The sequence below is a fragment of the Antechinus flavipes genome, chromosome 2 (genome assembly GCF_016432865.1).
Source record: "Antechinus flavipes isolate AdamAnt ecotype Samford, QLD, Australia chromosome 2, AdamAnt_v2, whole genome shotgun sequence".
Classification (NCBI taxonomy): domain Eukaryota; kingdom Metazoa; phylum Chordata; class Mammalia; order Dasyuromorphia; family Dasyuridae; genus Antechinus; species Antechinus flavipes.
In genome coordinates this window covers 376,425,597-376,438,268 of record NC_067399.1, presented here as the reverse complement: position 1 = coordinate 376,438,268, position 12,672 = coordinate 376,425,597, and the positions used below count along the sequence as shown (strand labels likewise).

Below are 12,672 nucleotides of genomic sequence, written 5' to 3'. Positions count from 1 at the left end.
TGAACATAATCAGATCTCTGTTTTAATATCTTTTGGAAAAGGAAACTCATTACTTACTCAGGTTGTGATGTTTCACAGTCATTCATGTTTTCATGTTTTCATTCATTCATTCACTATTACTTCTTGGGAACATTTATTTTTTGGTTTAAATGTTTTTAATCCATTTTCATCTCTTTTTTTCTATTATAGGAACACAGTTGTTTAGCTGTAAAAATGAATTTAGAATCAGCACTGTGAAATTTAATCGAGATGAGCCTAATATTTTTCTTTGTGGAGGATTCAGTCCAGACATTAAAGCTTGGGATACAAGGAGTTGCAAGGTAAAACACTTCTTCCTTATTTGGCCTTTCTAGGGGACATATTGCTTGTGTCACTTGAGTAAATTTGGAACTCATCAGCTATATATAGAGCTCTTGAGGTAGAATAATTAGCACTTAGTTTTTAATCAGTGGGAAGTATGTTTTTAGATGTTCTTTTCATGTTTTGAAAGTTCATATATTCCATTTTAGATTTTTAGATTCCATTCAGCCAGAAATGTTCTTTCTTCACAGGGAAAGAGATTACACAGCTGGGAAGGACCTTTGACATAACTCATTTTAGAAGTGTTGTTGAGTTGTAGTGAGTGGGAAGAGCCAGGATATCAATCCAGGTCAAGTTTATACAATGTAGATTTGGAACTGGGAGGGACCTCTAAGATCATTGAGCTAAAGCCTCTCAAGTTATAGGTGAGAAAACTAAAGCCCAGAAAAGTAACTGTGCTTGGCTCACACAATCAAGTATTAAAAAATGGCAGAGCCTGGACCTCATCCCTGACCATTTGCCTCCCTCTCATTGCTTCTTTCCCCCAGTTTGAACTTCCCTCATGGTTCTTATCATATTCTATCTTATTTTGTAGTTATTCTTTGTGGGCACAGACTTGGCCTTATTCATCCCTGCATCTTTTTCAAAAAGAGCCTTGATAGGTGCTTCAAAAAATGATTCTTTTTTTTTTTTTTTTTTTAATTTTATTTATTTTGCTGAGGCATTTAGGGTTAAGTGACTTGCTCAGGGTCACATAGCTAGGAAGTGGTAAATGTCTGAGAACAGATTTGAACTCAGGTCCTCCTGATCAGGTTTGGTGCTCTATCCATTGCGCCACCTAGCTGCCCCTAAAAATGAGTCTTAAATTGAATGGATTGTTTTTAAAATCACATGTTTACATTAGTTAGGTTGAGACTATTTTTTCTTCTTCAGTGTATGCTAGTCAGCTAAGGTGCTTGGAGCCAGAAAGACTTCGGTTTGAATCCTGCCTCAGACACTTACTAGTTCATTGACTCTGGATAGGCCACGTAAGGGAAGGAGATAAGCATTTATATAGCATCGACTATGTGTTAGCCACTAATATTGCTGTACAATATTATCAGAGCCTCACAAGAATTTCACAACAATCCCATTTGATGAGAAGACTGAGATAATACTAATAATCAGTGACATGTGTATTATAAGTAATGTTTGACATATGGGTAATTGATATAGTTCAAAGTACACTAGACTCAGGAGTCAGGATGCTTGGGTTCTGATCCCAATTCTTTACCTTTCTAAGCTATAAAATAGAAGTAACGTTAAAATTACTTTTATCCCAGAGTTGTTGGAAGGATCCACAAAATTAATGAGTCTATGAATTATTTTTCAATCATTGACACACCCATAAATCTGAATTACTGTTATTGTTAAATTGATCTTAGACAACACAATTGTGTTGAAATAAAACGGGGTTTCAAAGGAAAAAAGGTACCGTTAATTGGTCTTATCCTCCTTTTAGAGAGAGAGAAAACCTTTCCATATGTTTATAGTAAACAGTTCACCCTTGAGCACTATTCTTTAGACACATGTGTGTCTGATAATACTTTTTCCTTGTTGAAAATAGCCTTTCAGAGCCTCAGTTTTTCTAACTCTAAAATGAGGACAATGACATTTAAATTATACCTTATGGAGTTCTTGAAGGGAAAGTGCTTTGACTTCTGTCTCTGATACTTATTAGTTATTCTACCCTGGACAAATAAGTTTTCTTCTCTGAAGATTCCATTTCTGATTCTATAAAATGGAGAGAGTTGTACTTGCACTATTCCCAGGGAGTTATTTATTGTGAGCAAAATCCTTTCCAAATTTAATTTCCTTGGAGGAAAAAAAGACTTGCTTTTGGTTGTAGTGTCTCAGTGCCTCCTCTTTTATCATCCTTGTCTTTTTGAGGAAAAGAATGAGGAAAATACAGATTTTAAGAATGTTTATAATAATAATAATAATAGAGTAAAATTATTATGAATTCAGATTCTATTGATGATAGCTGAATTTTCTCTTTAATTCAGAAATCAGTCAGGAGGTGTGATGAACTCTGAGCAAGGAGACTCAAATCTACCAGAGTTTAGATTAGTAATCTAAATTAATATTAAAGCATAGCACATAACCAAATTAGTAATATTCCAGACAAGTTATTTTTTTCAAGCAGCTATTGACATAGGAATACCATTTTTTGAGGGGAACTTATAAGAGCTGGGGCACTTTCCCCTAGATGCTAGGCTTAAAACCTGTTTTTTTTTTTTTTTAAGCTTTAGCATTTGTTTCAATTTTTTCATCATACAAAAGAGGAAATCAAGGCATGAAAAAAGGAATTGACTTGTTCAAGGTCTTGTTTTCAAAAGAAAAGAATTTTGTCAAAACTAGTAACTTCCTTAAAATGATTATAACTAAGAGAATGAATATTTCTTAACTAACAGCCACACATATTTATTAAGCTATATTTTTCCCATTAGAATGTAAGCTCCTTCTGGGTAGGGACTGTCTTTTTTATGTATTTTAAGCACTTATCATGCTTTGTATTTATAAAATACTGAATAAATGAGCACTATTGTTTTTATTAAATTGGTCTTAGAACATTACATTGAAACATGCTTGGGTTTCAAAGAAATAAAAGGTGCAATTAAATGGAAGTTATGAGAGAGACAGAGGGAGAGAATGAGAAAATGAGAAAACTTTTTCATATATTTATAATCAACATCCCATTCTAGGGCAATATTCTTTAGACAAATGCATGTCTGTAACAGTGGTATTTCTTGAAAATAGCCTCTCTGAGCTCCAGTTTCTTATATAAGGAGCTTTTATATATACACATATAAAAGCTCCTTATATATATTTATGCATGTTTATTATATTATTATGTGTATGTATGTATAGATATGTACATATATATACATATATATATACACATATATATGTTTATGTGCATGACACATAGAAAACACTTAATATTTGCCAGTTAACTGACTGATTAGATTCTAGATTCAGGGGATATAAGGATACGATATAGTGCAAACTCCTGCTGTCAAGTAATAAAAAGAATTTATATGATGAAGAGAAGTGTGTGAGATACATATTCATCTATAATGGCAAAAAGAAGAACTAGACAAAGTGCTCTAAGAAAAGTTCAGGAGGGATACTGATGGAGTATGGGGGTTGAATCCCAAAAATATACTGGAGTTTGTGGCTAGTGTCATGAGGTGTCTCAAAAGAATTTGTGGGCTCAGACCATCTCCAAATCAAGAGGCAAAGCTTTTATTACACTGTTGGCAGAAGACTAAGTTCCATAAGGGAGCTTTGCAAAGAAGTGGAGGATTATGCCATTGATTGGTAGGCTAAGTTCCAAAAAAGGAGTTAGTGTTCACTATTATCAAGAGGGAAAAACAGGAATAACTTACTGCCATAAGAGAGACTAAATTCCTAATGAACTAGTGATTATGATGCTTTGTAAACAGCCTAAGTTCCTAATGAATTAGTCATTAACAAAGGGAAAGATGCCATTAGGTGGGCAAGTTCCTGATGAAGTGAGAGGATAAGGCCTTATATAGTGAAAGAAAAACCTCAGGGGTTGATATCTATAGCTTGAGTTCCAGATTGGATACAGTAACTGTGGGTCAAGATCCCCTCAATGTAAAGAATTCAGCTAAGGCCCACTTCAACAAAGGCCCATTTAAGGATATTTAAATTTAATAAAGGCTTCTCCTAATCAATGCTTCTTCTATGGCCGACCTAGTTACCAAGGACGTAGTCTTTTTGTTCCCATCAAGACCAGTTAAAGATGGGAGGTATGGGACATGGATTAGAGGAGTACTCAAAGAAAAGATAGAAATTTAACTGGAATTTGAAAAGGATTTTAATAGATTGTTTTCTTTATTCTCCTAATGACTTTGTGAGAAAGGGAGTATGGATATGATCCTGATTTTACAGTTTAGACTATGAAAGGTGAAGTGATCCTTATGTTACATGGTAAGTTGGTAGCACTACTTTCATACATCAGTGCAAACTATTCCTTTTTTTTTTTTAAATTCTACCTAAGTATTATTATTTTTCAGTAGTGTTTTATTTTTTCAAATACATGCAAAGATGATTTTCAGCATTCACCTCTGTAAAACCTTGTTTTCCAAATTTTTCTCGCTTCCTCCCTCCATCCCTCTCCAAGATAATAAGCTATCTGATATAAGTTAAATATGTGCAGTTCTTCTTAACATATTTCCATATTTGTCATACTGTGTAAATAAAAAAAAATCAGACCAAAGTGATGAGATCTAGATTTGAGGTACCTAAATGAAATTGGGGTTTAGTTGAGCTCTAGTGGCAGGTTTGCGGTACAGGGAGTCAAACAGGGCTCCCCTGCAATCCCCTTGTATTCAATACAAGGATATAGTGGTAAATGAAGTCTAGTAGCAGGGCGAGTCCCCAATAAAGGCATTTATTGGCCTGAGAGCTATATTGATAAAAGAGGTTTATTATTGGGTTTGGAAGTAAGGAGATAGGTGAAGGTAGAGATAAGGAGGGCACCAGACAGAGGGTCCAGTGGATAGAGGGTCCTCACATGGCTAGCATGTTTGGGACCTCTGGAAAGAGGGGGTCCCAGCATGTCTCTTTTGTAATGAGAGATTTAGCTCGAGGGGCTTTTGGGTTAACCCCAAAGTTGGCTCAGATCGAGGTGGGGCTGGGACAGGCCCGGATCTTCTATTGGAATACAAAGGGACCAGGATTTGTGAGTTAAAGGGTAATTATATTAACTAAGGGGGGGTTGGGAATCAAAGATAAGAATCTTTCCCACTTCAAAAGGGGAAAAAATGATGAGAAAGAAAAACAAGCAAACAAAAAAACAACAAAAAGGTGAAAATACTTTTCATTGATTCACATTTAGTCTCCCTAGTCCTTCTCTAGATGGATCCTTTCCATCCTAAGTCTAATGGAGTTGCATTGAATCACCTCATTGCTGAAAAGAACCAAGTCTATCAGAATCAATCGTGACACAGTCTTGTCACTGTGTACAATGTTTTCTTGGTTCTGCTAACTAAACTTATTATCAGACCATGTAAATCTCTCCAGGCCTCTCTGAAATCAGTCTGCTGATCATTTCTTATAGAACACTAATATTCTATTACATTCATATACCATAATTTATTCAGTCATTCCCCAAATGGTGAGCATCCACTCAGTTTCCAGTTCCTAGTACAAGCTATTCCTCATGAATTCTAGACATGGAAAATGTATTGAGATTGAAGGTGGGCATAATCAGATAAATATTGGACAAGTAGTTCCTTTTGCTTAGAATGTAGAGTGGAATAAAGCTAGACTATAGTAGGTTTGAGCCAAAGGGGGACTATACACATTTTTGAGTAGAGTTTCAGAGAGAAAGAAAACCTTTTCATACATTTATAATCAATAGTCTACTCTAGTGAAGTATTCTTTAGATAAATGCATGTCTGTGAAAATACTTTTTGTAATTAAAAATAGTCTCTCTGAGCCTTAATTTTTTCAGCTCTAAAATGGGAACAGTAACACTTAAATTATCTGCCTCCTCATGTTTTTGCAAGGAATTCACTTTGTAAACCTGAAAGCACTTAGAAACAGGAGTTAATATAACATGCAGTTCATTAAGTCTGCACATTAAATAGAAGATGATTTGGTAGCTTCATCAAGGATGGATTGAAGTGGAGAGAGAGTAAAGGTAGGTAGACCTATTACAGAGCTAAAACAGGAGAGAGACAATAAAAATCTTTTAACTAGGGTGATAGCAGAATAAATGGAGATATAGGGATGAGCGCAAGAGATGTTACAGAGCTAGGAACAAGATTTAGGAACTGGTTATATGTGGGGAGTGAGGAAAATTAATAGTCTAAGAGAGGAAACTAAAAAAAAGGGGGGGGGAGTCAGAATTCCTCATTGGTTTTTTTGAAACTGTTTTAAAAGTGTGAAATGCCTCATCATGTTAGCTCTAGTGAAAAGAGAGATTTCTTGTCATCCATTCCTTCTGACAGCCTCATCAATTAAAGGTGCTTAGACTGTTTTTAGCCTTGAAGATAAAACACGTAAGAAATTACTCAGCATCTGATTAAGCAGTCTGTTAAAAATACCAGACTCTGTCCTAAGGCAGACACTAATGATGACGACTCAGAAGGGTGTTAGATTGGAAACAGATGTTCCTGTGATGGATACTGGCATAGTCTATATGGCCTGTAAGTTACCTCTGTCAAATAGACTTTTGTATCAATGACAATGAGTGTCCATCCCAACCTCTGTCCTCCATGTCATTCCCCATGTCCCATAAGCACTTACTAGTTATGTCAATATATTGGTAGTGCTCCTAGACCGCTGCCTATGGGCCAGTCCTGTGCTTGCTGCTGGTGAGGCAAATAACAATGGGGCACTGGCTCCAGCAGCTCACACTGTAAGAGAAATGCTAGATGTGGAGACTGAGGATCTGGGTTAAAAATACAACTCTTTTATATATCTCTGTTAATTTGGGCTCTGGGTCTTGGTTTTTACTTTACAAGATGAGAGTGTTGACTTAGTATAAAGAAAAAAATTCCCCCCAAATCAGAGAGCTAATCAATGGACTGCCTCAGGATGTAGGTATCTTCATCTGTGGAAATCCTAAAGTGTTCAGGGATGGGTGACCTTGTAGTCCCTCTGGCTTTTGTATTCTACAGTTCTAAGATCCTTCCCCCGTCTGAGCCCCATGAGATTTATAAAATATTCAGAGAAACAACAGTGACATTATATCATGTCAGGCTCAGAATGATATGTCAACCAAAGGCAATAATACTCACCTTAATATTTATTCATTCATTCATTCATTCATCATGTATCCATCCATTCAGTAAATGTTTATATAGAATACCTCTCTTAAAAATTTTTAAGTATTATGGATGTATTTTTGTTTTAGAGTAGAAGCATTTATGGATTGTCTTGACCCTTGAGAAGTCTTTTTTTAAAAAGTAAAACAGTAAAGCAAAACAGTAATTTCATCTGAAAGTGTAAACAACATTCCACATCTGTAGCACTTTCTTTCTCTATTTTTAATTAAAAAAAAAAAATGAACAGAAATCTGTTTGCTCTCATTCACCTTCAACTCCATTGAAAACAAAAAGAAGAAAAACAAACCACATTTTTGTAAAAAACATTCAGTTAGGCAAAACAGATTCCTTGATTGGCTATATGTAAAAATATATGTGTCATTCTGTACCTTAAATCTGTTACCACTCTACAGATGCACAACATGTTTCATTCTTGATTTTCTGGAATCATGGAAGGTCATTGTATTGATAATAATTTTTATAGCTTTCAGAGTTGTTTCAAAATTATTTTTAGGATTTTGCTCATATTGGTCTTCATTTTATGTCTTAAAAATTTTTTTTACAATATTAAAGTTATGTTGCATACATTTTTCTTCTGATTCTGCATATTTTACTGTTTCAGTTCATATTAGTTATTCATGTTTCTTTGAAACCATTTATTTCCTTGTTTCTCCTGCCACAGTGTAACTCTATCACATTCATATATCGCAACTAATTCAGCTATTCCTTAATAGGTGATTACTTCAGTTTTCAGGGCTTTTTTTTTTTTTTTTTTTTTTTTTTGCCAACAACAACCAAAAAACCCTGCTATAAATATTTCTGTATATTCAGGACCTTTGGTCTCTTTTGAGTATAGCATTGATAGAGCTAGTCAAAGGGCATAGACTGTTTATTAACTACTCAAATGGATAAATGATCTAGATATAAAATGTCACATCATAAATAAATTAGAGAAGCATAGAAAAAAAATTACATTAGGTCTGTAAATAGGAGGGAAATTGATGACCAAAGAAAGAATAGAACATAAAAGGATAATTTCAATAACAACATTATTATTTTTTTTCACAAACAAATCCAATAAAAACTAAGACTAAAAGGGAAACAAATTGCCAGGGGAAAATTTTTGAAGCACTTTTCTCTGATAAAGTTCTTATTTCCGAAATATTTAAGCAACTACAAATTTACAAGACTTAGAGCCATTCCCCAATTGATAAGTGGTATAAAAATATGAACCCAAAGGTTTATTAATCCTGGCTGTCAACAATCATATGAAAAAAATGCTCTAAATGATTACTGATTAGGGAAGTTCAGTTACAAGATTCTACCTCACACTCATCAGATTGAAAAAGATGACAAAGAAAAAAGAATAGATGGGGTAGAGGTTGTGGAAAAATAAGCCCATTGATGCATTGATGGTGCAGCTGCATAGATAAAGCCATTTTGCAAAACAATTGGGAATTACACACAAAAAGAACAAAAGCATTGTTCAAAAGTCTTGTATATAAGGTTTGACCAGTTTTTCCAAAAGCTAATAAAGTCATTTAATTACATAGGTGCCCTGTAACATAGCTAGAATTTAGTTGCAGCTTCTCCTTTTCCTCTTCCCATGTATATCATAGATGATGATAAATTACTCTTAAAATAATAGTACAGATACATTAAAATAACCTGACAATACCCTTGAACCAAAGTGGTATCTCATACTCTTGGCATTACTAAGTGCCAACAACAACCAAAAAGCGAGGGTTTTTCTAGCCAGTAGTTAAACCATAAGCAACATGTTTCTTCCCTGATATTTGCTGTGGAAAATCTGATTGAACTTAGGAAGGAAATGACAATTAGAGTGAAAAAGACAAGTAGAATACTGATGTTGAAAAGTAATGAATTGTTTTTATTTGATTTAAAAGAATTATAAAAAATATAATTTATACAGTAATTTTCCTCTCCAATTTTCCATAATTTTTTCCCTCAAAGAGTTCTGATTTTTAGGTGCAAAGCCTAAAATGAGTCCAATATAGTATTGATTGAATAGTTGATATATGTAAGAGCCTCAATAGGATTCTATAGGAAACACTGAAAAACTAACTTGGAATCCAGCCTTGAGAAACTCAGTCATCAAGAAATAAAATTTAGATAACCTATTAATAGCAGTAACAGTAATTATGGGGTTTAGTGTTGAAGTTGGAAGGCACCCTAAAAAAATCTAATCTTTTACTTAAAAAAAAAAATGAGGAAATTGAAGCTCAGAAAGAGGAAGAGAATTGAAAGGTAACAAAGATAGCAAGTGACCATCCTTCAATCATAAATTCTTTTCTCTTTCTACCACAATTTGTTTTTATTCTTTGTGAGCTAAGAGTGATATTTGTCAGGCTGAATCCTGAACTGTTGCCTTTGATGTGCTTACTGTTGTCTTCTTCAGTCTTCCTTTCCCTTTCCTTATATTTTCTGCTTCATACCCTGTTACATGCTTTCCAGGCCTTCCTATTGGTTTTTTGAGTATAATATTTTACTATGCATGATAGGATTTTTATAATAAAATTGACATTGACATAACAATTCACTTTCTAGACACACACACTGGTATGGATTTTACAAAGCTCAGTCATCCTTAATACTTGGTTTATAGAACTTTTTTGGAAAAATTTCAGTGACATCTTTAATTCTTAAATTCTTGGTTTCTTGATATCATATTTTAAGGTCTTGTGATTCCATATTTATTAAGTTATATTTTCTTACATGCAGAGGGAATAGAACAGTAACAACAATAAAAGCAACAACAATCATAATTTATGTTTATGGAGTATATTATGAAGAGGCATTCCTTTTGTAGTGGCTAGAGAACTTACTTGCATTTCTTGGGTTAAAAGCCCAGTCTCTGACATATGTTAACTATATAAGCTTGAATAGTCACTTAACTTCCCAGCATGCAAAAAAGCAACTTTCTATGGTTATAAATTGGAGAGCAGTTGCTGATCTATGTTGGAGTTCCTTATCTGAGAATTCCTTATACTAATGAAATAAAAAGTCAGATTAAAAAAATTAGATGCAATTTATGTATATTAGGTGAATTTTACAACAGCTTCATTAGATAGTGGAGTAGAAATTATTAAGCTGATTTAATAGCCAAAGAAATAGCTGAAGTTCAGAGTTAAAAAGCTTTGCCCAAAGTTATAGAGTTACTAGGTATCAGAGATGAGACTTGGTCAGGTCTTCTTATTCCAAATCCAACAATTGTTTCATTCTAATCGCAGCTTCTCTCTGGTAAAAATCTTAATTGCTTAAAAGTGTCTGTTAGCTTATTTGAAGGATGGAAAAGTGTTCAAAGTCTATTCTGTGGTTTCCTGATTATTTTGTTTTTATTGTCTGGTATCCTTAGACCTTACATAATAACATTTTGTTTTAATAAAATGTACTTACATTTTTATTAAGTCCCTTTAGTTGTGTCTGATTTCTGACTCTTTGTGATTTCATTTGGAGTTTTTTTGGCAGAGATACTGGAGTGATTGGTCATTTCCTTCTCCAGCTCATTTTACAGATGGGAAACTGAAGTCAATAGGGTTAAGTGACTTTCTCGGGTTCCCATAGCTAGGAAGTGTCTGAGGCTAGAGCTGAACCCATGAAAATGAATCTTCCTGATTCCAAAATCAGTTCTCTATCTACTGTACGACCTACCTGCCTACTTAACATTGGTATGGTTTATGGTATTTATGTATGTCTTTTTCCTTATTAAACTGTGTATTCTCTGATGCTCAAATGAGTTGTATTTACATTATATCTTTCTCAAGTCTAGTCCAGTTCTCTGCAAATAGATAGTTAATAACCAAATGTTTGTTAAAGGGATATATCAAATGAATTAATCTTAGAGTAGGTAAGTCAGACCTTCATTACAAGTGGGATTTTCCTTGTTATGCCCAAAAGCCAAACATCAGTTAATATTCACAAGGAAGAAAAAAAAAATTTGGCCAACTCTGGTGCTGTATGCCCTTCATTTCTCAAGGCCTCAGATGCTGATTAAAAGCTGTACCAATATGTTTATTGGGTAGGGTTAGCCAAGTGATTCAGTTGATAGAGCATCAGGTTTGGAGTCAAGAAAACTTGAGTTCAAGTTTAGTCTCAAACACTTTCTAGTTCTGTGACTTTAGACAAGAGCTTGACATCTATTTGCATAAATTTCCTTATCTGTAAAATAGGGATAATAATAGCACCTGCTCTCAGGTTGTTGTGAGGATCAATTGAGATGTTATTTGGAAAGCATTTATAGCACAGTGCCTAGCACAGACAAAGCACCCTAAACTATTAGTTATCATGATCATCATTATTATTTTTCAGACTAGCTGAATCAAGTTAGATGAAATTTTTAAACAAATGGAAAGTGCTTAGTGTTGCTGAGTTTCAACTCATTTGAATGCTATAAACATTTATTAAGCACTAATTACTGGATGCATGGCATTGTTTTGGACATTGGGGGATGCGATCTTTTATGGAATATAATATCAACATGAAACATGCTACAATATAGATTATGAAGAAGGTACAAGAGAGAATCAGAAAAGTATTTTAAGAAAATTTGAGGAAAAAGAGAAGGTGGGAGAGGGATCAGGGAAGGCTTCATTGGAGGATGTATCACTTGACCCAAGGACTACAAAATAGAGAGATATCTCAGCAAGCAGAGATGTGGAGGGTGTGTATTCTAAGTAGGGCAGACTGGCTAGTGTGAATGTGTGTAATAGACAAAAGAGAGAGCAGACATATCAGGGAAGATTAGTTGTTCCTTTTGACTTTAAAAGAAAACATGAGTAGGGCATATTTTAGAATAAGGCTGGAAAGGTCAATTGGTATCAGATTGTGGAAAATTTTGAATGCCAGACTAGAAACTTTGCATTTTATCTTGAAAGGCAAGAAAAACCCATTCAAGGTTTTTGAGAAGAGAAGTGACCTTGTAGATTTATTTTGACATCTCTGTAAAGGAAATTTGGAGAAGGAAGATATTTGAGGGCAGAAAGACTTTCTTTATGATGGTGTTTCCAAAATGTTAATCCTAAATGTTTTTGGCTTGAGCAATCATTTTCCCTTTGAAGCTTGCATTCTTATGATTACATCTGTTTGGATTATTCTATAATAAAATTTCCCTGCTTTTTCTGAGTGTGCTCCAGCCTTGGTTGCTGTGTCAATGATATCCTAGATAGTTGCCCCAATATGTGTTTGATTTTCCTATTCCATCTCTTTTATATCATTTTACTTTTTTTTCTCCCTTTGCTTTTTATTTTTTGAGTTTGATCAGGTTTAGCCCCAAACTATGCTTTTCACTGTTTACCTCTGTCACCTTCTTTCACTTAACCTCTCCAACCTAAAATAGAATTTCTTAGAGAGCAGGTCGGATTTCACCATTCGAACAAGTTATGTTATTCAATTTAGTTCAAATAAATAGGTATTTATTGCTCTTCTACTATTTGTAAGATACTGAAGTACCAACTATGAATAAAAGACAAAAAAGGAACAAAGACTTTACATTCAAAAGTGGGGGGTA

The 12,672-nt window shown here is 34.2% G+C and overlaps 1 protein-coding gene across 2 annotated transcripts in view; it reads left to right on the top strand.

The window, feature by feature from the left end:
- The window catches only part of WDR25 (WD repeat domain 25), a 242,503-nt gene that overhangs the window by 202,153 nt on the left and 27,678 nt on the right, over positions 1-12,672 (top strand). For both annotated transcript variants that reach the window (XM_051978370.1, XM_051978371.1), the window contains one exon: positions 190-320. In XM_051978370.1, coding sequence (XP_051834330.1) covers positions 190-320 — 131 coding nt within the window. The remainder of the gene's footprint in view (positions 1-189; positions 321-12,672) is intronic.